This window comes from Podarcis cretensis (assembly GCF_951804945.1).
Source record: "Podarcis cretensis genome assembly, chromosome: 2".
In the NCBI taxonomy this organism is placed as follows: Eukaryota; Metazoa; Chordata; class Lepidosauria; order Squamata; family Lacertidae; genus Podarcis; species Podarcis cretensis.
The window spans coordinates 64,476,820-64,504,629 of NC_137171.1; the positions used below are offsets into that span (position 1 = coordinate 64,476,820).

The 27,810-nt window shown below is 42.5% G+C and overlaps 1 protein-coding gene across 2 annotated transcripts; it reads left to right on the plus strand.

The window, feature by feature from the left end:
• Nucleotides 1-238: 238 nt before the first annotated feature.
• On the plus strand, nt 239-27,810 carry G3BP1 (G3BP stress granule assembly factor 1). Of its 2 annotated transcripts, none has more exons than XM_079968286.1 (12): nt 239-421; nt 16,790-16,903; nt 18,788-18,869; nt 20,305-20,478; nt 21,277-21,367; nt 22,714-22,807; nt 23,374-23,578; nt 24,739-24,840; nt 25,475-25,586; nt 25,964-26,089; nt 26,187-26,317; nt 26,758-27,810. In XM_079968286.1, exons 2-12 carry the CDS (start codon nt 16,809-16,811, stop codon nt 26,962-26,964), a joined length of 1,419 nt encoding a protein of 472 aa, XP_079824412.1. In that variant the 5' UTR covers nt 239-421; nt 16,790-16,808; the 3' UTR covers nt 26,965-27,810. The 2 variants fall into 2 exon arrangements, with proteins under 2 accessions (XP_079824412.1, XP_079824413.1); XM_079968287.1 differs by having other exon boundaries at nt 240-421; nt 26,208-26,317.

Sequence of the window (27,810 nt, forward strand, 5' to 3'; positions counted from 1 at the left end):
CCACACCTCCACAGAACCTTTCTCCTAATAACGAAAGGAGCGTCGCCTCATTGGTCTTCGTCCGAATTGGCGATGACCATCTCCGCCTTCAGAAGTCTTTCCGCAACAGCTATTGACTAATGCGGACGTCAGTCCTACTAACCGGCTTTGCGCTTGCTGTGCCGCGATTGGCCTCTCTGGATGTCAACCGCCTCCCCTCCCTCCCTTACGGCCTATCGTTCTCCGAGCTGGGCATCGAGCCGGCTCCTAACTGGCTGCGGGCATGCCATAGGGTTAGGTTGCGCGCCGGGTATATTTAGCCGGTGGCTGAGCACGCTGTTGCGTGAGGTACTTCTCGTCCCCTTCGGCCTGCCTGCCCACCTCGTACGGAGTGAAACCGCCTCCTCCTCCTCCTCCGCGTCCAGCTCCGCCTCGCCCGCAGGTTGGTGCGGGAGGGGCGCAGAGGGGTCACGTCCTTCATGGGGGTCGAGGGGGCTTCGTACCCCTGTGGCGTCTCCGCCGCCGCCACCGTCGCCATAGACACGCGGGGTCCCGGCGGCGCTCCTCCCCCTCCTTGTCGCGCGCCGCTTTTCGCTCCGCGGCCTTGAGCCTCGGGGCGGGAGCGGGACGCCGGTGGCGGGTGGGCAGGCGGTCGGGGTGTCCGCTGAGCCGAGGGGGCGCTCGGGGCTGGCGGGCGTTTGCCTGGCCGGCCTGGCGGTATATTGAGGAGGGGGGGAGAAAGGGGGGTTGGGGCATAGCGGCGAGCGGGGCTCCCTCTGCGTGGCCGGGCCTGAGCCGTTAAGAAGCCCTCTGGGTAGCAAAAGCGAGGCGAGAAGGACCCGCCCGTGCGGGGAAGTGCGTGATCTAAGAGATAAGGGGGCAGAGAGGAGCGGCTGGGCGGCTGTTAACGGGTCGCTGCGCTGGCCTGCGAAAGGAACTCGGTGCTGGCTTAACGATGAGGGTCTCCTTTCTGACATGCGGAGGAGGCGGCGCCCAGCCTGGCCCCCGCGCGGTCCTCTCCCTCCCTACTCGATTGCTCGCCCCGCGCTATGAATAACAAACTAGGAAGGTTTCTGATCGTGCCTGTAAAGCGGCCTACCAAAGGGAGGGGGTGGGCAGGGGGAACGGGACCCTCTTGAAGCGCCGTTGCCGCCCTCCCCGCGCTTCTCTCGCGCCTCCAGAACCTCCCACCCACCCCACCAAACAAAAACCCGCGAGCTTTGTGAAAGAGCGGAAATGCACGAACGGTGCTGGTTCCACCGGTGTAGGGGGTGGAGGAGGAAAGCGACGGGAGGTGCGAGACGCCGCTCCGTTCACTTGTCCGCGGGAGTAGCTGCGTAGGAACCGGGGCATAATGGTGCTCCTTTTCAGTGGGGCAGACGCTTGTGAAAAGGGGCCGCGGAAGTGAGCTGTGCTTCATTGTGCAAGTCTAGGCAGACGGAGCTGCAAGCTTTTGTCCCTTGCCACACGCTTTTCCTTAGCGCGCAGGGGGAAAAAAAAAGCTAGGCTGGAATATAGAGAGCTAAGTAGCTTTGTTTTAAAGTGGCGTAGCCTTTCACTTGAGAGATGAGATCGGCAGTGTTTTAAACAACCCTGTGCTGTGGACGCCTAAAAGCCAAAAAACAAAGCCCTCTCGACAAGTTTTTGCCTGTAAAAAATAAAGTAATAAAGGTAGAAAAGTAAGGACACTTGCTCAAGGTCAGTCTCGACGTGTTCATAGAAACTAGATTAAGCATGCCTGGAGCTTCTAGTAATTTCCAGGATCTTACTAAAAACTATTGAAATAGCTTTAATGGGAATCGTTCACGGGCATGTTTTTCTGATAATTGAAATCTGGTCGTGTCATGATCTATTGCGGAGTATTTGTAGCAAGTAGCCATGTTTCCAGTTGGTGCTATTTTTGTCTGCCTCTCCCATGGACACAGTGCTAGGTTTAGGAAACACAGGCAGACTACTAAGCTATAGAAAAATGCCCATTTATTAAGAGCTACTGTTTTGGGGGCACTTGCAGGGCTCTGGTCAGTCATTGAGTAAAAGATAATTCCACTGCTAAGGTGTTCTGTATGGTTAAGTGGAAAAATACCATCATGTGTTCCCATAAGGTTTCACAAAGATGCCAACCATTTCAAATTTGCTAAATCCATAAATGAGACTTAAATGAATTTATCAATTGCTTGGCATCAAATCTTTTTTGCACTTCTGTTTGTAGCAGCCAAAACAGCAATGGTAAAGTTTGCATTGTGCTGTCCAGACATGCTCTTCTGTGTACTAAACTGGAAGTGCTGCTTGAACTATTATATCTAAAAATAGCAGACCCTGGTGGTAGAATCCATTTTAGACTAAAATATTCACCTGGTGTACTGAACTTTTTGTATTTGAATAAAACAATCTCAGGAGTTTTAGATTGTATATGTATAATCAATAGGGTCTTGGGTAATGATTCCTTTTTTGGTTCTTGATACGCTAATAATTTAAAGGATTTAATAATAGGTATTCCCTACAGGTCATTTTTAAAGACAAACTACATGAAACAAACTTCTGCTTTCTTTTATATGGAGAAGACTTACATATTTCAGATATGCTACTGGCTTATTGACATTTAAGCTAAGGATACCTTAACAAAGACAAACTAAGAAAATAAGGTAGTCGGATAAATTTCCTTACGATGTACTTCTGCTCACTCACCTAGACTTAAAAGTCCAGGAATAAAACAAGCATGAAGACAAGAGAAATGCCTTGATGGGCCATTTTGTGGTGGATTAATGCTCGCTAAATTTACCCACTCATAGTCTGCTGCTTGAAAGTTGCAGTAGAATTTTAGAGTTGTGATGCTCTAAACTAGGGGGTGACAAACTTGTCTTACTCCAGATATTGCTGAACCAGAACTCAAACCATTCCAGACCAAGATACTGGTTTTGACAAATAAAGATCTGAATAGCTTAGGCTCAGGTTACCTGAAGAAGCTACTTTCCTCAAACTGTATGGGCTTTCAGATCAGAGGAGGCTCTTCTGGCAGTGCCATCACTGAGTTGAGGTCAGAGGATACATAAGGTGGCCAGGAAGGCCTTTTTGGCAATGCAGCTCCATTATAGAGCATCCTTTCCCTTGAGGTTTGGATAGGAACCACTGGAGTGAACTTTTATATTCTTCCAGGCCATCCAAGTTATGTATAACTACATTCTACTATCCCATCTCAGATCCTTGTATTGTTGAATTGTACTGGAAAATTTTAACTGTGTGTTATTGGCCTATTATTTTTAAATTGTAACTTGCCCTGAGATCTTCTATATAAAGTACAGTGGTACCTCATGTTAAGTACTTAATTTGTTCCAGAGGTCCATACTTAACCTGAAACTGTTCTTAACCTGAAGCACCATTTTAGCTAATGGGGCCTCCTGCCGCCGCCGCGCTGCCAGAGCATGATTTCTGTTCTCATCCTGAAGCAAAGTTCTTAACCTGAAGCACTATTTCTGGGTTAGCGGAGTCTGTAACCTGAAGCCCTATGTAACCTGAGGTACCACTGTAAATAAAATTGTGACCCTACCCTCTACACTGCAGAACTCTGAGCGCTGGTAATACTTAACTGGAACTGATGGGGATTGAAGTTCTATCAGCATTTGAAGGGCATAAGGTTTCCTATCCCTTCACTAAACTGACATTGGCTTTTTAAGATTGGGGGAAATGTAGGGTTGTAGTGATCGATAGCTAATCCATAGATAGTCAGGAAAAGCAGCTACAAAATTACAGTAGGTTTGAAAATTATACTCCTGTTCAAACTAGAAAACAACATATACATTTAATTATACATACATGTTCTTGATTATACATACATAAATTTATTAGTATACTTTAAGCTGCTGAGGAAATATTTAATAATTTTATACACCGTTTGATTGCAAAAAAATCTCGAAAGTGATATACAAACGATTAAACAGTAAAATAAAATTCACAACCATACTTTAAAACATACAAAAGTTAAAATACTAAAACTGATTAAAATTACCTCAACCTTCTAAGGATTTGGGTAGACATGTCTAAACAAGAATGTTTTTAGCAGGCATTGAAAAGAGTACAGTGAAGGTGCCTGCTTGATCTCGATATGCAGTGAATTCCAAAGTGCAGGGAGTGTCACATTAAGTGACCAAGTTCTTACAAATGTGGAATGGGCATTATGTGACACCTGTAGTAGTGTCAATTCTGCTGACAGAAGAGGTTGGGTGGCACATGGGGATAAGGTGATCTTGTAGGTAAACTGGTCCCAAGTTGTTGAGGGCTTTATGTACCAATAGTAGCACCTTGAACTTTGCCCAGTAGCAAATTGGCAACCAGTGCAGATTTCTGAGCATAGGTGTTATATGCTGACAAGGCATCACTCTGTAGTCATGGTGCAGCATTCTGCACTAGCAGCAGCTTCTAGATCAAGCACAAGGGAAGCCCCACATATAGAGCGCATTGCAGTAATCCAGTCTTGAAGTAACCAACACATGAACTACTGTGGCAAGACTTTCCTGGTCCAGGAATGGCTGTACCTGTCAAACCAGCCGCGGTTGGTAAAAGGCACTTCTAGCCACTGAGGCTACCTAAGCCTCCAGAGATAGAGCTGGATCCAGAAGCACCCCCAAACGGCGAACCTGCTGTTGAAGAAATAATTGTGGAATATGAGTTTGAAAAAGCTTTTACATAAAACTGTTTAGGATTAACTACATTTTTACCTCTCCCCACACGCCAAACAGTTTGCATGTGACAGTTATTCAAATTCATAGTTCTGAATTCAGTTTCATTTCTGAAATGTTATTCTGTGTTTTAAATGTGATATCACCCACCTTCAGTGATGTTTAAGTCAAAACCACACTTAAGTACAGACTGGGCAGTTTAAACACTTTACTGGGTCTTATGCACACTATAAAATAAGTCTCGAGTGAAATCCAGAAGGTGCAAATCAGCTTAGCAATTGCATTTCACTTCTGACTATTTGAAAACCACTATTATTTACATTTAGGTAAAATAAGGAATTTTAAGGATTGAATGTTTTCAGCACCTTAAATGTTAACATTACCTAAGGAAAGTTACATTTAATGTTTAAAGTATTTCTTACATGTTATATCAACATCTTTACAACCTTGCAAGCCCCCCGGGGGTGGGACCTGTGGTCCTCCAGGTGTTTGTGAACTGTGACTTCCATCATCCCCAGCCAGAAAGTTATTGGGGATGGTGAGAGTTGCAGTCTCTAACATCTGTACAGCCGCATATCTATCACATCTGCTCAGTGTTAGAAACAAAGATGAAAGCTAGGAGCTAAATGGCACCTTAAACCTAGGTAATAGGCGTGTATAGGTGTGTTTTTTTAATATCAAGAATACAAAGCTAAAAATGAACTTCAGCTAAAATATGTTGTTTTTCACATGGTTTAGTCCTCCCCCTGCCCACCCCCCTAATATTCTTAAGAGGGTCTTCTCCAGTCTTCAGAGAGTAGCTGGAAGTGGGGAGGCAGAAAAAGCTCCACCTTCCCTTCCACTATGCAGTTTTTATCTGAAATCATAGGCACAATACTGCGCTCAGAAACTGCTCGTGCTAATGAAATTCCCTGTCTCAAAATGCGCCTAGAACAATGGGAGTTCCAAACACTGCACCTGCTGTGGCATCAATATTGGTATGCCAGAATAATAAAACATTCGTATTTGCACATGGACTTTGACAAATGGCTTTCTTTGACGTGAGCCCATTTCTAGACTTAAAGGTGAGTATGGGATAAAAGCATGCTGGTAGTAGCTCAGTCTTGATACCCAACGGGAAGTTCAAGATTCTCTGCACAACAGTGATGTGGGTTTGCTGGAAAGTTTTCTGATGCCTAGGGCAGAGGTTTTCAAACTTTTTAAGTCCATGGCTCCCTTAACCAACTACATTCTTTCTGTGACACCCCCGTGGGGCTCAGAAGTCCAGTTGTGTCACCTCTTGACTGCAGAGCTGGCAGCCTCTCACCCTTTTTCGAACACCCTCCTTGGTGGAGTGTTCCCTCAGTCCTCTCCTCTCCCTTCTCTATTATATCTGAACTAGTCTTCCATTATATCTGAACTGGGAAACTGGCTTAATCGGTTTTCAAACCATAATCTGATCCTGGTTTGATATCTGAGTTTGTAGCCTGAGATTAAGCTAGAGTTTCCTAGTTTGCATTCAATAAAAAGGTAAAGGACCCCTGACAATTAAGTCCAGTCGCGGACAACTCTGGGGTTGCGATGCTCATCTTGCTTTACTGGCCGGGGGAGCCAACATTTGTCTGCAGACAGTTTTTCCGGGTCATGTGGCCAGCATGACCAAGCTGCTTCTGGTGAAAGCAGAGCAGCACACAGAAACACTGTTTACCTTCCTGCTGGAGCGGTACCTATTTATCTATTTGCACTTTGATGAGCTTTTGAACTGCTAGATTGGCAAGAGGTGGGAGCAAGCAACGGGAGCTCACCCTGTCGCAGGGATTCGAACCGCCGACCTTCCGATTGGCAAGCCCACAGCGCCATCTGTTTACACCACAGCACCACCCGTCTCTTTGCATTCAATAGGATGCTGCTATTTCAACATGTAGGAGAAGAGAGGATGAAGCTTGTGGTGTAGAATTGCTTCTCAAATATAATAAAATAGTTTGATAGGATTTTGTTTAAACTGGTCCTGATACAGTACTTTTAGTTTCACTGTGTATACTAAGCACATGGGAGGGCTTGGGTCAGTGCTACAGAAATAATAGTTGAACCAAAGTACTGTACATGAAATCATACCAGCTGAACATATGGACATGTGCCTCCTCTTCCCATATATGCTTTCTTTCCAGCGGTACATGTAAAGTTTTCTGGAGGGAAAATGTTGGTTTAACTTGTGCAAGTTATCCTTGAAATAAGGTGGCTGCGAAATTGGCTACAAAAGCAGCAGCTTTGGGGCGATGCATTTCCCTTTGTTCAATCCTTGGGACTTGTTTGGCTTCTCCCCCTCCCCCCAAAAGACAGCACCTAGAATTCTATGTGCAAACATTTTCTTTATTACGTAAATATGTGCTGCTTTATGACTACATATTTCTGGTCATCAAGGTCTGAGCTAGCAAAAGAATCCAGTTGTATTGCTTCCTTTCTTGTTTTTATTAGGTAGCAATTGTTTAAGCTAACCCTGGCTTAAGAGAGGTTTTTACTTTGAGTGCAATACTGATATGTGCAGCTGAAGATGCTTACAGCCACTGAAAATCCAGAAAGCCACAGTTCAACCATTATATAATGGCAGCTAAACTCATTCAAAAGCCTGCCAGAAGATTAGTCATACAAAGATCAGGACAGATACACTACTTAGTCTTAGCAGGTCTGAATGTGAACTTGGCTCCATACATGCAGAGCCACTGCTGCAAGTGTTCTGCTTCTAGCTGCAGGATATCATACCTCAGGTAATGAAGGGGACATAAAACAGGGCTTTATTTTCTGAGTGCAACTAGTCTAAGGGTTGATTTGAAGGGTTCTTAACACAGAAACTAATATTCTTTTTAAAAAAGAAACTAATACTTTTAATTGGGCTCAGAAACAGTAGTATCTGATGAAATTGCTGTAACACAGGTTGAATGTGTATTAGCCAGTATTCAGTAGAAGGCACACAGTAGCATTTTGCCGAAAGGTTTGCTCAGATAGATCTGACTCTCATAGTTGGGGTAGTCAAAGTGAGGTCTGATTTAAATGTCTGAATTATGCCAGCTCATCATGGTTTGTTCTCAGATAACAAACCATTATGTGATGCCATGGTTTGTTGGTTTATAAACAATGACTTGTTTGAACTATGATTTGACCTTATGAGCTAATCCAACTCCTTTGGTTTAACCATGGTTTTAAATTGTGGTTTGGTTAGCCACAGCAAATGCAAAGCTACAGAGGAATGAGTAGAATTCTTAGAGCACGGGTGTCAAACAATGCCCGTGGGCCAATTACGGCCCGCCAGACCTCCTCATGTGGCCCGTGTAGCCGCCGCTGGCCGCCAGCCTTCACCTTTTATTCGCTTTTTTTTTTTGACACAATAAAGTTTACATGGTGCGGCTCCCTACTCGCCTCCCCCCCGTCGCTCTTAAGGACGTGGCTGCTGCTTCAAATGTCCCCGCGTCTCTCAACTTGCGCCTTTGTCCTCGGGGACCGAAGCGAGGCGGGCAGCTGGCTTCTCTCTCCCGCTCACTGCTCAGAAAGAGCAAGCGGAAGGTCAGGTCTCTCGGCGCTGAGGGGGAGTATTTCTCCTCGGATAAACTTTTTTATTCCAGCCTTGGATTTTCTCCGGGGATGCTGGATCCCGGCGTGCAAACTCGCCCTGCGGGAGGCGTCCTCTTCTCCACGCTGGATTTCACCAGCCCGGGGCTTCCCTTCCTCTTCATTTCACCTCCCTCTCCATCTTTGCACAGCCAGCCTTTCCAGGACCGACGATGCCCGTGATCAAGTTGTTCTTTGGGAATCTGGGGTGGGGGGGTGAGTGGGGGAGAGAGAGAGGCGCACGCGCACACTCCAAACACCCTTAAAATAAATGTAAAGTGGGGGCGGCGATGATGATGGCCGAGATGGGAGGGGGCTGTGTTCCCTGGCGCCCCCTCCGCTCCCCGCCCCCCACCGCTGCCTTCCTCCTCCTCCTCTTGCAATTTCGCGGCAAGCCAAGCGAGGAAGGCGATCTGGCGCCCGGCTCTCTATCTCAGCTCCACAAGTTGGACTCCGCGCAGTGGCGCTGCGCGGTTCTCCCCGCCTTCCGGCACATGTCAGTCCCGCTGGCACATTCCTGGGAGGAGATCGGACGCGGCTTCTTGCAGCCCTTCCATCACTCGGTCACACAATTGGGCAGCTCGCTCTCCGCCCTGCCCGCAGCTCCGCCTTGATCTCTCCCTCCCGCCTCGGGGAAGGAAAGGAAGAAGCCGGAGATCCAGTTGCAGGCAGCGCACTCGCGCTCTTTTGCCTTTTGTGCTATGCAATGGCACCCCGAGATGGGGGCGGCGGCGGGGGAATTAGCCAAGGAAAATGAGAGTGCACAAGGCATGTTGATGCTTTCCTGTCAGAGCGCTCTCTCGCGCGCTCTCTTGCGTGCTCTCTCTCTCTCTCTCTCTCTCTCTCTCTCTCTCACACACACACACACACACACACACACACACATTTTATTTACAGCCCCATGCCGTGTATGTTTACTCAGAAGCTATCCTCACTTTCTTCGACAGGAGTTTCAAGTAAATGCACATAGGATTGCAGCAATCGTCTCATTAGGGCTCATTATTTGTAACAACTTTGTTTCCTAGTTCTGCTGGATCTCTCAGCGGCCTTTGATACAATCGACCATAACATCCTTCTGGACCGTCTACATTATTAGAAAAAACAGTAATAATTGAATGCAGTGACAATAATTTATGATAATAAAGAGTAGACATAGTCCTACAGATACAACTGGCCCTTTGAGGGTGACCAAACTGCTGATGCGGCCCCCGATGAATTTGAGTTTGACACCCCTGTCTTAGAGGGAAAGGATATGCTTTGAGTGTGCTTTAAAGGTATAGTATGTATAAAGCTGAAGATCGACCAAAGATCCGACTCAGAATAAGGCAGCTTCTTAGGTTTTTGAAATGAAAAGCTATATATAAATCACCTAACTAATGATCAGTACTTTCTTTAAAGAAGGATTTAAAGAAGGAGAAACCTTCCATTTCTCCAGGAAGACATTCAGTGTCTTGGCTAGAAGACCATTGTTCGCTGACCTTCACCAACTCTGCTGTTCAAGAGCCAAAGTACATGTGGTGGTTTTCATAATGGCAAACTGTCAGCATTCACGGGGGATATATTCAAAATTGATCCAAGCAACTCATACTTCTTTAGAGACTAGCCTGGCATTGTCACATCTGTAGCTCCAACAAATTGAGGAAAAATGGAACTTCTGAGTAGATGTGTGAACTTTGTGGTACCTGTAATCGACACCTCAAAGATTTTCTTTGCTTTTGAGTTATTTAATGTTGGGACCCCCATGCTAAAGCTTAAAAATAGCAGGAATCAGTCAATTGATGTCTTAATATTTATTTTCTTTACAAATAACAATATAGTTTTTTTTATAAAAAAAAAACCAACAACATTAATCTTAGAACCCAGGAAAGCAAATTCAGTGGCCCAGTTGGCACACTACAGTAAATCATTGTTAAAAGTTAAATGTGATATAGCAAGAATGTGCAGAATACTAGTTACAAGGCATGAGCACTGGTTGACATATAATGCCAAGTCAGCTTCTCGCTTGCTTTCTCTCCAGGGTCCTGTGGGTAGAATTGGAAGAGGAGCACCACAGTGCTGTGAACCAGCATGCTGCTTGCTTTATCCCAGTGTTTCATTTATTGCTTAAAGCAGGCATAGGCAAACTCTGCCCTCCAGATGTTTTGGGACTACAACTCCCATCATCCCTGACCACTGGTCCTGTTAGCTAGGGATGATGGGAGTTGCAGTTCCAAAACATCTGGAGGGCCGAGTTTGCCTATGCCTAGTTTAAAGTGACACGAACCAGGCCTTTCTCACATGATATAAAATTATTCAAAAGAAAACAAGCTCCTAATAATTTATGTTCTTGTATGCTGCCTCACTTCTGTGAATGCACAGTTCAAATGTTTTCTGTCAGTAGGAAGGTGCGACTCAGTATAAATGTTGGGAGGGAATTTTTGTTGTCAGTTTGGCTAGGAGCCAGATAAAAGTATTGGGTCGCAATGGTTCTTGCTTGGAGCAATATACAATAGCCATCAATGCACTCTGGAATGCTGTTTCTCATGGCATTAAATTTGTGTAAGGTAATTATATGACATCACACACTCTAGGGATGGCAATTCTAACAGTTCTGCTACCCAACCATTAATATTAAATATAACTTTGGATTTCTAAGTCATTGAGATTAGTTTCTTAGCAACTAAGATCACACATTGAATCTAAGCCACATGCATCTTACTTAAGGTTACTCAGATGAAGGGTGTTGGTCCTACTACTGGACTTACCTGTTTTTCGTTAAAGTTTGTGGTTTATAACACTTTATTCCTTGAAGGTTTCTTGTGGACTTATTCGAGTTGGAAAAATAAAGATACATTATCAAATGAACAAAGAAAACTATACTTAATGTGAGGTAATTATTATTGTTTAGACCCCCCCCCAAGTCAAATACCATTTATGCGTGTTAGATTAAAAGGTAAAGGGTCATTAGCTTCACTCTGCTAGCGTAATGTGTGATTCAAGAGATTATCTGAATCTGAATTTCTCTATAGTCTCTTGCATTTCACTCTGCAAAGCTGAGAGTACTATTATAAGGTAAAGGTACCCCTGCCCGTATGGGCCAGTCTTGACAGACTCTGGGGTTGTGCGCCCATCTCACTTAAGAGGCCAGGGGCCAGCGCTGTCCGGAGACACTTCCGGGTCACGTGGCCAGCGTGACATCGCTGCTCTGGCGAGCCAGAGCCGCACACGGAAACGCCGTTTACCTTCCCGCTGGTAAGCGGTCCCTATTTATCTACTTGCACCCGGGGGTGCTTTCGAACTGCTAGGTTGGCAGGCGCTGGCACCGAGCAGCGGGAGCGCACCCCGCCGCAGGGATTCGAACCGCTGACCTTTCGATCGGCAAGTCCTAGGCGCTGAGGCTTTAACCCACAGCGCCACCTGCGTCCCCTGCGTGTTAGATTGCCCTCTTATTAATACCTCTTACCAAGAATATGTAGGAGGTTAAGCTATTGGACTTAAGAGCCCCCACCCCCCGTCCTCTGGGAGTATAGGATCCCCCAATTCTGTTTGTGCAAAGCATATGGAACCCAGCTCCACTCTTAAATGACAATATTTTTACTCTGGAGAAAATAGACAATATTTCCAATGAATTAAAATCAGTTCTGGTGTTTGAGATGGTGTAAGTCTCAGGCACAAACACAGAGATTAGGAGTGCCATCCCTGTACACGTCTACTCAGCTACATTGACTTAAAAGGGGCTAATTCTTGGGTGAGTATTCAATTGCAGCCTGAGATTAGTCCTACATATACTTACAAGGGAGTAAGCCTCATCCAGAACAGTGGGCCTTCATTTTGAGTAAACATGCAGAGAATCAGGCAGTAAGAAATGTTTAATGTGGTTATAGCATCATTATTTGATATTAAGCAATTTAGTTTGTAAGTCTTTGAAATATAATAGGTCTTGAGTATGCAGTAATTGCTAGACTGTGAAATGTTCTCTCAATCAGGCTCGTCATAAAAAAGGGTGACCTTCAGTTCTGAGTATCTGTTGGAGCCAGGTTAGTGAGTTACAGAGCACGTAAAGATTGAATTTCTGTACATCAGCCAGTGTCCTTCATTTAGCCCAAGGTGCAACAGTGGTAAAAGGGAGGCAGAACTGAAACAGTTTGTTCCAACTTCCAGAAGTAGGTCCAAATCAAAGAGATCTCCAGAATTATTCATATTGGCTGGGGTTGCTCATAGTGTCTATCTTAATAGTGGGAGATTGGAAAAGCAGAATGAATGAGAAGTAGCTGAATATGGGAAGTCATATCTCTCTTGCTTTGTAGATAAGTATATGTTACACAAATTTTAGACAAATTGTAGTTGGTTGAATGCAAGAGATGATGACCAGTTGTGCCATGTGAGCACCTAAGTGTAAAGTGGTACTTGTGCTGCCAAAAACAGCATGGGCACTTAACCTCTGTGTGTCCCTGAGAGGAGGTCTTCTGTTATTATGTGGTTAGGAAAGGTAGCTGTAGTAGGACAGGTGGTAGCATTGGGCAATATGTTGATATATCCAAAACCAATTTGAAGTCCATATGATATCAGTTTCATAATTTTTGACCTGGCATATCGCGAATCATGATGTGTGTTAGGGCTGAACAACGTATTGCTTTCAGCATTGTGAAATATCACCAGACTTATTGTAATATACCGATATATCACGATGTCTGAAATAAGGCTCTAACTATGTAGAGGTGCACGAGGTAATGTCCTGACAACTGCTACTATTTAGGAGTCTAAAATTGATACATTTTTACTTACCTGTAACATTGTTACAACTTATTTTATAGTACAGTACAAAGCGACAGGAATCATGAGAGAAGCAGTGATTGGCTTCACATCACAATTTTTTTTACATAGCACACACATTGTGATTAACAATATATCACTATGTTGAATATTATGAAACTGTTACCATAATGTGGACTTTAAACAGATTTGTTGTCTATGTATCAATACGTTGCCAAGCCTTAATGTGTGTGTGTGTGCGCGCACGCACGCACGCACTATGCAAAAATCAAATGCAAAACCCATGAAGCCAGCCAATGACTACATAGTTCCATCCTTATTTCAGGCATCGTGATATTTCAGTATATCGTGATGTTTAGCTGGTGATATATCACAATGTGGAAAACCAGATATCGCCCAGCCCTATTCTGTAACTTACATGTAGGGTGAAATTTAATCGTACAAAGTGTGCATGGTCATAAGAACCCTCTATAGCTTCCAGCTGATTCATTCATTAATAGGTGACAGAAATAAAGGATTCTTGGATATTTCTCGGTTTGCAACATGACTGAAATGAAATGTAGCTGTGAAACAAGTGAATGCTTCCAGGGTTTTTTGTTGAGTTTGTAGTAGGGTAATTTGGGTATAAAATGGCTATACTGTACAAGAAGAGTTGTAGACTTTGCTCATCTCCCTTTAAGGAGATGAGCTCAAATATAGCAGCTTTGATCACGTGATTCCCCTTCCTCAGTCTATAATAGGAAGGGCTTAAATGGCTGGACCTCTTTTAGCCTGGAAAAAAGGTCTTTGTAAGGTGACTTTGGCAGATGTGCAATGGGGACTGAGGAAACAAGCATTAGGGTGTCAGTGGATTCGCTGAGCTTGATATTTGCCACTGTTTTGTGAAGCCACATACAGCAATATACATTTTTCTTACTCTGTTTTTATTTGTGGCTCTTTATAGTTGGGAATCATAGTAGGTACATAGGAAATTAACTTAATTGAGTCAGATGATGGTCCATCCCATTGGCCCACTCATGGGATTCCTTCCCAAGCTGGAGATTCAGGTATTGAACCAAGAACCTACTGTATTTCATGAAAGCATGTGCTTTTCTTTAAAAGCGTGCCCTTCCCTTTAAATGTGTTTTTGTATAGGTGTTATTTCCTTGCTGCAAGAGATTATACTAGTTTTCCACAATTCTGAGTTGCTTGTGTTAATAATTCCAGACATATAAAAACATTAAACAGTCACCAAACCTGGATAACTCTTCTTCAACAAAAGAGAAACTTAACATACATATTGACTGTTTTGTAAAGACAAGACCAGGCCATTGAAAAATCCAGAAATCCGGAAGGCTTAATATTCTGATTCCACTGCAGTAGTCAAGACTGCAATATTTTATCTTGAAAAAATCACCCCTCCCGCCCATCACCACCACAACCAGCATGCCTTGGACTGCTGTGTGAAAGTGTTGAGTAATGTATTGGAAGTAAATGACATGCTCTGCTCTATTGGTCACAGACCTTTGTTGTGCTGCTAATATGTGCACAGACTAATATCACTCCTTGTGATAACTCAGTGTGGTAGATGATTGTTTCCATTTTAAAAACTCAGACTTGTAGTTTTCTAAGACCACCAATATGTTTATATTTCTTGGAACATGGAAGGTGTGCCCAAATTTAAGGCCTTGTCTACTAGGTCACGCTGACTCTTCCCACAACATCTGTGTGTGATATTATCTATTTATTTGATGTATATATATCCACTATTTCCCCCAAGTTTATGATATATTGCTTAGCTGGTAGCTGAGAGATAAAGGTTCAATCTTCATTTTATTTTAGCCAGTTTATCCCCCCCCCCCACACTTTTAGACTGCTTTGTATCCAAGTAGGATCACAGGGTTTCTCCCAATACAGCCATAAGACAATAAAGCATCAACTTTAATTGTTTTACTGGTATTTGTTTTACTGATGTATGGGATGTTAGGGGAGGGGGTAGTACCTCTGGTGGGGGACACTGCTCCTTCGAAGTAGTTCACCAACTTTTGGTCCCCACAATGCACTCAGCTCTGCATGTAAATAAAGGCTGTGGCAGATTGAGTGGATCAGACAAATAGTGGGTCTAGCTGTCAACAGGCGGTTTCTGCATTTGCTGTACAGGGAAGTGAGGGACAGATGGGGCTTGTCAACCTGGAAAGGTAGCCCATCTAGGAGAAGGGAAACACTGATCCTAAACAGCAGCTGCCTTGTCTTTGGGAGAAGAAAAGGCTAAGGAGAAACCCTACGCAAATACGGAGTGGGGTCCTTAAGACTGTTGTATGGCACCTTGTACACCTCCTTCTGGCAACTCCTGCAGCCAAATACCATGATCATGAAGGTGAATGTATGATTGTCTTTCCAGTTCAGTCATCAAGATTACCTTCTTACGGACAAAGCTCCAATGGCAGTTCAGCTTTTAAAGACCCACCCCACTCCTGACAAAGGAAAGCCCTGTTTCTCACTTTTGGCTGGTCAGGTTCCTTCTGTGCTGGATGAAGATAAGAACATGGTCTGCAGGAATACATTTGCCCTTGCTAGGCTTCTTATGGATGTGCAGTGGGATGGGCTAGTGAGTGATCAAGTTTCCCTCTGCGTTCATACTACACATGGGCTGAAAGAGCATAGGATTCAAATTTATGCATTAGGATATGTGTACTGTATTGTGAGGGACGCAGGTGGAGCTGTGGGTTAAACCACAGAGCCTAGGACTTGCTGATCAGAAGGTCGGCGGTTTGAATCCCTGCAATGGGGTGAGCTCCCGTTGCTCGGTCCCTGCTCCTGCCAACCTAGCATTTTGAAAGCATGTCAAAGTGCAGGTAGATAAATAGGTGGGAAGGTAAACGGCGTTTCTGTGCGCTGCTCTGGTTCACCAGAAGTGGCTTAGTCATGCTGGCTACATGATCCGGAAGCTGTACGCCGGATCCCTCGGCCAGTAAAGCGAGATGAGCGCCACAACCCCAGAGTCAGCCACGACTGAACCTAATGGTCAGGGGTCCCTTTACCTTTTTACTGTATTGTGAAGTGGCTGTTTTTCAATGGAAAACAATTGAATAGTTGACTTTAACAGATGGACTGTTATGGAGGGGAATGATCATTCCTATAAAATAATGTGTTTTCAAGTGAAGAGCATTGTTTGTGTACAAAAAATACAACTTTCCAGCTTACTGAAAGCTGGGTGAAGGAATGATGGTGCCCAAATTTTGCTACTGCAAAAACCTTTTTGTGCACCTTACCCTACTCTGCTCTGGACTCCACTGTTTTCTCGTGGGGGGTTGTTTGTGAGGTGTGTGTATGCGCGCGAAGAGTTTGGCAAAATGGGTGGGTGGAGAGCCAGTCAAGTAAAAAATTGGGTTCCTGGATAAGAGGTATCATGTCCCAGCTTATTGCTTAGAATATTAGATGACTTACTGTATGTAAACTTAAAGGTCATTGCACCTTTTCTTGAAGCCTTTCAGTTCAGCTACTGAAGTCAGACAAGGTTAATGGGAATTAGTACAGCCATATATAGTCTCTTAAAGTCTACAAGAAGATTTACTTGCTCACCACTAATTTTCTGCTGCTATACTTGAAATTTTGGGCACTTGTATTTTTTTTATATAATCACTTCAAAAAGCTGTATTTGGATTATTGTCTTGTTTCTTTTCCCTACCATTGAAATATTTCAAGTAATTTAGCAGTGTGTGCAGTAAATTGGCAACTGTGTGAGAAATTGGTTATAGTTTATATAAGCTTTCCTTGGCAAGGATGAGTATTGGATATATTTTCACAAATGTTTTGGTCTTCAGTTTTCAGTTGACCAAAGAAATGGTGATGGAGAAGCCAAGTCCCCTGCTGGTTGGGCGGGAGTTCGTAAGACAGTATTATATTCTGCTGAACCAAGCACCAGACTTCTTGCACAGGTAAAGTCTCCTGTTTGAATTAATTAAAATAATATTTCAGAATCAGGGACACTGTTGTACAGAAATACTGGCTCCTCTTCACATGTTTAATTTGCCAAAAGCAAAACAAAAATTATGGGTGCAATGAAGACTTTGCAGATAAACTTCTACATCTCTTCTTTTCTCTGTCCTCCCTGCAGTTTAAATTTGAGCCGGAGTTGTATATGCTCCTGGACCAGATTCCCTCTTCTATCACCACTGTAAAGTAATAAGTTGATATTCAGTGTTAGTAATATTCAGAAAAGACTCCTTGAAATCAGTGGTCTTGAGCCTATTGATCTCATTGAGTCTTCTCTGAATATGATTTAGTTGGATATTGCCTATAATCTTTGGAGTTTTAACATTCTTCTCGCCACTCACTATTCTTGCATTGCCCTAAAATAGTAATAATAAAGCTACATACAAAAGTAGTTTCCAGGTTGGTTTCTTCCATGGAAGTTGTAGCTCCTGGAGGATCAGCAAAACCTGTCTCATCTTCCCCTATAACCCAGCCTCCGGGCAAATGAAATGCAAATATAAGGAGATAAGACATGCATAGGCAAACTCGGCCCTCCAGGTGTTTTGGGACTACAGCTCCTATCATCCCTAGCTAAAAGGTCAGGGATGTTGGGAGTTGTAGTCCCAAAACATCTGGAGGGCCGAGATTGCCTATGCCTGAGATGAGAGTTCCTTGCGAAGACCACATCAGGCTACAGGCAATATGTGGACTGCATCATCTTAATTTATTGAACAGTGAACTACACAAAAAGCAGAGCTCTTTTCTACATACAACAGAGCTCTTATGCAAACAACAAGAGGCTTCTAATGTGAAAGTGCTGCTTAACAAAACAAGGGACTCAGGTGGCAAATTTAAGCAATCTGTGAAAACCTGGTTTTTTATTTGATTTAATATTTGTATTCCACTTTTCCAACAACAAATGTTGAGCTCAAAGTGGCTCACATTAATCACAATAACATTTTTTAAAACTCTAAACATTGCATTCATTATAATAAACAGTATAGCATATAAATAAAGCAAACAACAGCAACAAATTAATCAAAACAGTACAATTCAATAAGCAAGTCATAGTAGCTCATAGTGTTGCCACGGTGCTTCACAATCACTTGGAACCTTACTCCAGAACAACAACCAACAGGGCACAGCAAATCCATTTGTTATCAAACACATTGTTTTGCAATACTGCAGTGGATGGAAGCCTAAGTGACTATGCAAACTATAGACACTTGCACGGAACTATACATTGAGAAAACCATGTGGGGTGGGTGGGCAAGGTTGTTGAGTGGTGGTCAGCTTCAGATGTGCTTGGAGGAAAAGGATTATCTGGCCTCATTTCAATCTGACTTTGGGCCTAAAATCAGAACCGAAAGAGCCTTGAGGCACAGGCTGATGACCTTTAGGACCTTTACCAGAGAAGAGGCATCAGAGGACTGCTACTCAACTCCTTAGCAGTTGGCTGTAGTATACTGCAGGGTTTCATCTTGTCCCCCATGCTTTTTAACATCAATATGGCACTGGGGAATAAGGTCACCAGGAGTGATTTGGAGCTGAGTGCCCCCAGTATGTAGATTGTTACCTGCAGGGAACTTCTAGTTACCAGTGGTGGCCAGATAATCGTGATAAAGTTGGGATTGTGTTCCTTGGAGACAGACAGTTAAAAGACTTGTTTTTGACAACGAGCAGCTGCAGAAACTGGTTTGATCACTTGCTGGCTTTCCATCAGCCCACATCAAAACAAAAGATTGCTTACGCCTAAAGTCAACAATATGGCTAACATTTTAGTGCTGAAAAGGACCATGTGATGGAATTGTACATTGATGAAATGGATGTAAATTGCTCTTTCACAGGTTCTATGGAAAGAATTCTTCTTATGTCCACGGTGGCTTGGATTCGAATGGAAAACCAGCTGATGCAGTCCATGGGCAGTCCGTAAGCATTTGCAAAATCGTTTTATGATTGACTGAGGCACAGTCGAGATGCAGTGTAAAGTGAGGAAAAATATCTTCAAATTAGAAAATAGAATTTGAGGAGGTGGGCAACTAGCATCAGATTTCTGTGCCAGCTATCTGAATTCTTAGTCCTTAGATATTCAGTGGATGGACTTTGATTGAAGTAGATATTTGCTAGATTTCTATAGGTCATGTATTTTCAGGTAAAGTGGCATGAGTCTTTAAGAACGGATGCTGGAATGTATATGTTGGTTAGCTTAATATGTGCCCCAGGAAAACTGGTGGAAAGTTTTGTTGCAGATAGGATAATCAAGCATATAGAAGTACAAACCTTGTTGAAGTGGGAGACAGCATGGCTTCTGCAACAGCAGGTCCTGTCTCATGAACCTATTAGAATTCTCTGAGAGTATCAACAAACTTATAGATAGAGGTGATCCAGTTGTTATTGTGTACCTTGACTTTCAAAAAGCTTTGGACAAGGTACCGTACCAAAGACTCATGAGTAAGCTTAGCAGTCATAGAATGGGAGGTTATCGTAGATAGTTTGATGAAGGTGTCGACCCAGTGTGCAGCGGCTGTGAAAAAGGCAAATTCCATGCTAGGTATAATCAGAAAAGGAATTGAAAGTAAAACTGCCAGTAGCATAATGCCATGATACAAATCTATGGTGCAACCACATTTGGAATACTGTGTCGCCTCACCTCAAAAAGAATATTTCAGGGTTGGAAAAGATTCAGAAGAGGGCAACCAAAATGATCAAGGGGATGGAGCAACTTCCTTGTGAAGAAAGGTTGAAGCTTTTGGGACTTCTTAGTTTAGAGAAAATGCGAGTAAGGAGTGATGCGGCATGGAGAAAGTCGATAGAGAAAAGTTTTTTCTTCTTCATAACACTAGAACTTGAGCACATTTAATGAAGCTGAATGTTGAAAGAGTCAGGGCAGATAAAAGAAAGTACTGCTTCATGCAGTGCATAGTTAAACAATGGGGCTCGCTCCTACAGAAGCCAATGATAGCCACCTACTTGGATGGCTTTAAAAGAGGATTAGACCTAAAAGAGAGGTCTGTCAATGGCTTTTTAGCCATGATGGCTATGCTCCGCTTCCTGTTTGGCCACTGTGAGAACAGGATGCTAGTGTACACGGGCCATTGGCCTGATCTAGCAGGCTCTTCTTATGTTCTTAATAATTAAGTCCCTTTTTAAATGAAGAAAGCTTTCATAAAATAGAAGACTATTTGTTGTAAGAAGGGCAAGACTTCAGTTAAGTCAGACTGCGGGTAGTCTGGGCCTGTTAATGTTTCAGGTTTTTGTTTTTTTTAAATTCTTTGCTTTACAGTACTAAACTCATGACACTTGTAATTCATCTCTGCTTGAATCCTTAAAGTAGCTCATACATATTTCAATATGATTTCTATAGGATATCCACAAGAAGGTCTTGTCGCTGAATTTTAAGGATTGCCGCACGAAGATCCACCACGTGGATGCTCATGCCACTCTGAATGATGGTGTTGTTGTACAGGTCATGGGTGAGCTCTCCAATAACACACAGCCAATGCGGAGATTCATGCAGACTTTTGTCCTTGCTCCTGAGGTATGTAGCCTGTGAACCAGTGTGTTACTTTATATCAGTTCAGTGGGATTGGGGATGCCAGGAAGGTTCAGTTGGCTCCCCTCTGTCATTGGCTGCAGAACTTCTTTACTTTAGAGTCATTAACAACTGTGATGCACTTGTATTTGGATATGTGGCTCTGCCAGAATAAGCCTAGCATTTGTGTCTGTGTCAAGTCCTTTTTCTGTTCTTGTTGCATACCATAGACAAAGGGATAATTATCAGCATTCATAACTGAAAAGCACTATTTGTCATAAGGCCTGGTTCCAATAATTTCTAAATAAGAAATCTCTAAATGTATGAGTGTGACGGCTCCTTAAATTTTTGCTGGCCTTGGTAGACTCATTGTCTTAATACTGACATCTCACTGTTTAGTTGGCTGTGTTGGTTACTAAAAATCTCTGCTTCCATGATAATCCTTTATCATGATGTATATAAATTTAGTAAATCATAATAAATAAATTATGCATTAAAAGCTATTATGTTTTTGTCTTTAAAAACTGTTTTTTAGCTTTCTTCTGATCATTGATACTTTGAATGAATGCCTTTTAGTTGAGTAGAGCGTACTTCTGAGATGGTTCAGGAAGTAATGTTCATGTAACAATTGAAGTGTCCCTCTATATTTGTAGCATAGTGCAAGTAGGTAAAGCAGGGTTAGATTGTTTCAAACATAAGCAAAGGGGGTTTGTGCTGCCAGATTAAACACGAACACCGTGTTCATAGTACACTGGTACTGAATGCAGTAGACTAAACTTCCTTTTCTCCTTGTGTTGTCTTCAGGGTTCTGTTGCGAACAAGTTTTATGTCCATAATGACATATTCCGTTACCAGGATGAAGTTTTTGGTGATTTAGATGCTGAACCTCCAGAGGGTAAGTACCAAGACTGTCAATGTGTTTTCCTCCTAAATTAGTTCTCTGTGATGAAAAAATGATAACACGATTTGCCCAGTCAAATTCAAGTTGCTTACAAATAACAAACTTAATATTATTAATATATTTATATCCCACCTTTTCCCCAGACTGGGAGCCAACATCAGAACACGCTAAAACCTTAATAGCAGCAGTGCTAAAACTTGAGCCAGCCAAATTTTATTTACATCAATATAAGAGTTTTTAAAGTTACCAAATGTAGGAATTTGATCTTCATCAATAACTGATGAAGACCAGTCTTGAGAAGTTTCACTGCCATTTTTATGTAATTTCAATCCCATCCTTAAATTGTCACTCGCCTTATCTAAGATGGCTCCTAGTGTGAGCTATATATGAAGAGACTGATAAGTTGTATGGCAAAACAGAAGAAAAAATAGTGAACACGTCACTGGAGGTATGGCCTTTGCTGGTTATGGTTTAGGCTTACTACTGGGATTCACTACTCTCTTCAGCATTTCAGTCTCCTGTAATTGCCATGCCAAGACATAGAAGCATATTTGCTGGTTAAGGGGCTAAAACCAGTTCTTTAGCAGCTGTCATTCATACCTTTTGTAACCCTGTGCTGTGTACTTGCTTGAAGTTTAGAAGCTTCAGTCAAAACTGTGCCTCTGAAATATGTGTTGAGCATTGATCAGCTGTTTGTGCAATGATGTGAACAACTAGATTATTAGCATTCTACTGTTTCTTATGTATATATTTGGTTGCGTACTCTGTTTTATAATGTACCTGGCCTGGTATTAGCATAGTTGGAGGGGGGCAGGCTATAAATCTTAAATATTTAATTAATGTCAAGGTAAGGGGATATTTCAGCTAACTAAAATCAAATTTCCCCATTCCTAATATGTAAAGCATTGAGTATATTTGCAAGTGGCTGACCAGGAATGCAGAGTTTGTCCCTCCTATACTCCTTGCTAGCGAGCAGGAGCAACGAATCAAAATTTTTGGCCTAGTGTTAATGTTCAGATTGGGGGCTTCAGTTTGTTTCACTCCAAACCAAATCTGAAGCCAAGGCTTGTTCTTGGCTTACCAGTCATAATTTGTTTGATTGAAACAAGCAACAGTCTCCCGTTTTGACAAAACATGAAGGTAAGCATTGTGGTATGCTAGTGATGTCTTGTTTGCTAGTAGAGAGGAGCGAGATAGAAGCAGTCTGCATGTTCATGGTCAACCATTAGCACGGCTTACTATAACACGAGAATGCAGCCACTGTGTGTACATTCTGACTGCAGTGTGGAAATTTGTCCTGTACTTAATCAGTGTAAAATCTACTTTTTCTCCCTCACCAGAATCTGAGGAGGAAGCAGAGGAACCTGAGGATAGGCAACAGACTCCTGAGGCAGTTGCTGATGATTCAGCAGCCTACTATGAGCAGTCTGTCAGGTAACTCAGACACAGTTACAATCATAATTATGCTACTGCTTCAAACCAGTTTGCCTATAACTGCTGGCTGAAATGTAGGAAGGAGACCAGTATTCTGTAGAATACTAATTTTTCAGACTAAACCTAATCTCATTTCTGTTTTAATAATGGTCTCCTGCAGAATCAGTGCTGACTTTACTGCAAAAAAATAATAATTTTAGGGCCTGATCTCAAGACTGTTGTTCTAACAAGTGTCCATCAATATACTCAACAATGCTGCAGTCTTTTTGCATAACTAAAAGTCCACCAGCTCTTTCTTAAAATTTACTGAAGTGGGAGCATTGAAGTTCAGATTTCTAGGGGAGTGTGTGTGAGAGAGAGGACATGAATGAGTATAATCCATACTGATTAAAAAGGGAACATTGCTGACTTAACAAAGCATTGTTGCATGAGGGTTCAGATTGGATGAATGTTTGTTTGTAACCCTGGTACTGAAATAGTACAATATTGGGATTCCATTTATGGTCCTGGTGCTTGAGCTCTGCAAATGCATTGCTGTCATAATGAAAATATTTTTCCACTAACAGCAATGACTTGGAGGAACATTTGGAGGAACCAGTTGCAGAGCCGGAACAAGAAGTTGAACCTGAACCTGAACAGGAGCCTGAACCAGAGGCTCAGGAAGAAAAAACTGAGCCAGTGCTGGAGGAAGCAGCACCTGAAGACACTGTAGAGAAGAGTCCTTCTCCAGTCCCTGTGGACCCTGCTCCTGTAGTGCAAGAGGACTCAAGGGTAACATGCATGATTTTAATGATATCCCCTTTCACATTTACTCGTGTGTATTTTTAAGTTTGAAGTGAGAAAGATTACAAGAGCTGTCAAGACATTCAAGATAATTCCTGTGTACTCACATTAGGTTGAAGAAAAGGCAGTTGTATCTTAGCAGAAAGTCAGTGGCAGCTATCTTGATAACAAGAAGGCAATTGTTCAGACTGTACTGTAGTTGCCAAGTTGTAGAGCTTCAGTCTTTACAGCATTCCCTATATCACACTGTAGCATAAGAATTCCCTATATCACACTGTAGCATATAAGTCCAAAAAACCCCTCTCTATTTTTGTTCCACATAACTGCTCTAAGTAGTATCTGGAAGAATACTCTTAGTCTATTGGGTTTCTTGCTGGCTAAAAGAGCCTGAAAAATTGCAGCCATTCATAAATTGTGTAGGTTTAACCATTTGTAGACCTTTAGGACAGTTTGTAAGACACACCTTAAGTTTGCATTCCAGATATTGAAAGGAACCTTAATTTCCAAGGATTAAATACTATTTATATAAAGGCTCTCTATAAATAGCATTTCTGCTTTCTTGATTTTTTTTGTACATTTCTAATATATTTTTGTGTGAGTTCAGTTTATAAACATTTTAAAGACATAAAAATGAATGGGCAATCTTTTTTTCTTCTAGTAGCCACAGGCCGTGGGCTTTTGGGGGCTCTTTGTGCTCCAGCTACCCATGGGTATGAGGTTTTCCTTAGCATGCCAAACAGCATGGTTGGGGGAGTGCAGTTTCCAAGGATAGAAACACATCAGGGATATCCCTCACGGACATAATCACACTACCCCAGGCCACCAAACACCCATTCGGACTTAGAAAAGTGCAGTTTCCTAGGGTAGAAAGGCATGCAGGGAGAGCCACCCAAGTGAGGGGCACAATTTGGTGGCATGAATTTGGTGGGGGGGGGGTGCAGTTTCGGCAGTCACAGCAAAATCTACTGAAAGCCTCTAAGTAAGTTGCAGTCTGGCCATATGCTGTCTCTAACATAAACATTTGTGGCTGTAGAATTATTTGAAGAAAGATGTCAAAATTTGTACACGTGCAAGAAACTTTGTAATTTTGAAGAGCACAGATACCTGATGTTACTCAGAAATAATAAAATACTGTTTTTTCCTGTTAGACATCTTCATGGGCATCTGTAACCAGTAAGAATCTCCCACCTAGTGGAGCTGTTCCAGTATCAGGCATACCACCTCACGTTGTCAAATTACCTGCATCACAGGTAAAAATATACCAGCCAACTAATGAACTTGAACCACGATCAACAACTGTCAGGTTAATTGCAAATTGATAGTATATAAAGTAGTAGAGCATTATTTTTACTTTTTAGGACATGGTCGTTTTGTTGTTGTTGATGCAGTCATCTCTTTCTCTGCAAAAGCATCCTTTTCAGGGGAAATATTTTTGAAATTCGTTGCTTGGCATGTGATTTCAAGTGAAAGGGCCGATAAATCTTCCTCTATTCTGGCATCTGAACTTGTGTTTTCCCCTTTCCTTGGGGTTCCCAAATTTAGAATGGTTAGGGTGTAAGTATGTTGACATAAAGCTTTGCTTAACTTAGATCAGGGGTCAGCAAACTTTTTCAACAGGGGGGCCGGTCCACTGTCCCTCAGACCTTGTGGGGGGCTGCACTATATTTTGAAAAATAAATAAATGAACGAATTTCTATCCCCCACAAATATCCCAGAGATGCATTTTAAATAAAAGGACACATTCTACTTATATAAAAACACGCTGATTCCTGGACAGTCTGTGGGTCGGATTTAGAAGGCAATTGGGCTGAATCTGGCTCCCGGGCCTTAGTTTGCCTACCCATGACTTAAATGCATTACATTTGTGCTGGTACATTTTTGCAGCCCCGACCTGAATCAAAGCCTGAATCCCAGACTCCACCGCAGAGACCTCAGCGAGACCAGAGGGTGAGAGAACAACGGACAAATATCCCACCACAAAGAGGCCCTAGACCAAGTAAGAAATTTGGTGTATTTGGTAATAACAATATAGCTACTAAAGCATCGCTTACTGTTGGAACAGATAAAAGTCAACTCTTGTGGTGATACTCAAATATGTTAAACTAAATACAATAAGAGTGTGCCGTAAGAGTTGGAAAGAATTTGGGAATAAATTAAACCAGATGCTTTCAAAATCTGAAGTGCCACAATTTAATCTTAAGTGGACACTACAGGCTTTTGAATGGGAGCACCAAGTCACTCATTTCTTGTGTTTTATTTGAAGCTTTATTGTCTATTGACTTCTGTCATTGTTCCAGTAGGCAAAGCTTATGATGGTGTTTATAGAAAGCAAAAGATGATGAATGAGTTACATCTATCTTTTTTTAATTTAAGTGCGGGAAGGAGAGCCAGGTGACATGGAAACTAGGCGTATTGTGAGGTACCCAGACAGTCACCAGCTGTTTGTTGGGAATCTCCCTCATGATGTGGATAAGGCAGAACTAAAGGATTTCTTCCAACGTAAGTCTTGAATATTGCTTGCCTAGTGGTGGGGCTTCAGGGTTGTGTCTAAAAGTACATGCCTATTTCTACAGAGCAGTCTAATGTGTGATCAAAGAAATTGGAAATTCTTTTGCAGGTTATGGGAATGTTGTGGAACTACGTATCAACAGTGGAGGAAAGCTCCCTAATTTTGGATTTGTGGTGTTTGACGATCCAGAGCCCGTTCAGAAGATCCTTGCCAATAGGGTACATTAAATGATATTTAAGTGATAAAGGTTATACTGAGGTGTACTAAGAACTGATGTTTTGAAATAAAGCAAACACGAAAAACCAAGAGCAGCCAATTAGAATGGCTTCTTTGTTTAACTTGGGGGTGGCAGCTGAAGTGGGAATAGATAGACAAAGCTGTTGGTGCTCTTGGCTAGATTACAATGTTAATTTGCAGTTATAGTTAAAAATAATGGCCTATGCAACAGTTCAAAACTATCCTTGCCAAATATGGGTGGGGTGGGAGGTTGAAAGAATTCACAACTTGAGTAAACAAAGACATTGGATTTTGGGAGATCAGGATCTTATTTTTCTGCAATGTCTGTTGCATGCAATAATTCACTTCAATGAATTATTGTATGTATTTAGCACTTTCTTACCTGTTCATTGATTCCACTTTACCACTTTTTCTCTTCCAGCCGATCATGTTCAGAGGAGAAGTGCGTTTAAATGTGGAAGAGAAAAAAACGCGAGCAGCCAGGGAGGGTGATCGCCGAGACAACAGACCCCGTGGGCCTGGTGGCCCCCGTGGGGGGCTGGGAGGTGGGATCCGAGGGCCTCCACGTGGAGGAATGTCTCAGAAACCAGGATTTGGCACTGGAAGGGGCATCGGGCAACGCCAGTGATTAATGGATGACATGATGAGACAAACCCTTCTTCCTGCAGATTTGTGAATTTCAGCCTTGGGTATCTTGGAATGTGGCCCTACCCTGTTATAGACTGCTACGTTTGATACTATTTTGGCCCATTTTGTTTGTGTTTGGTTTCGTGATTTTTTTTTTCCTAGTCTTTGTCCCAGATTCCAGCTTTGTGGAACAATATTTCGGGAAAAAGTGGATTTTTTTAAAAAAGAAAAGAACTGAATCCTTGCTTGCTGCAGACATGTGGACTGGATTTTTTTTTTTTGGTACTTGTTGTTTTTCCTAATGGAATGTGTGGCGCTTTTTTCCCCTCCTTACTGAAATGGGGTGCGCTTCAGTCAGTGGAATTAACCTTTTCAGCTGCATGTGTTCAGGAGCCTATAGGAAAAACTAGTACGTGACAAACGTTTCAAGGGCAGAGAAATCCGTCACCCCTTTGGGGGGGTGGGGTCACATGACCTGTTGGACCTTGGTCTGGAGATGTTGCCACTTGAAAATTGACATTACCCTTTCTCTGTGGCGCTGTAAAAGTGGAATAAAGGGTATCGATAGAATGCTCTCTTTTGGTACATGATCACGAAAAGGAATTCTCACTACTGTTTTACCACTTTCAAGGATTGCGGGATAGGTTTTAAATGTCTAGAACTTGACTCTTTAAAACACTGTTCCTGAACTTGTGATATTTTTTTTTTATTGAAATAGGGAAGTTTTTTTCATGTTTAGTTTGTATTTGTATTAAAACGAAAACAAAATTGTTGTGCCTTCTATTTATCTCTCATTCCAGTCTTGGCAAATTGTTAAAAAAAAATAAAAAAGTCTAGATTTGCTTTA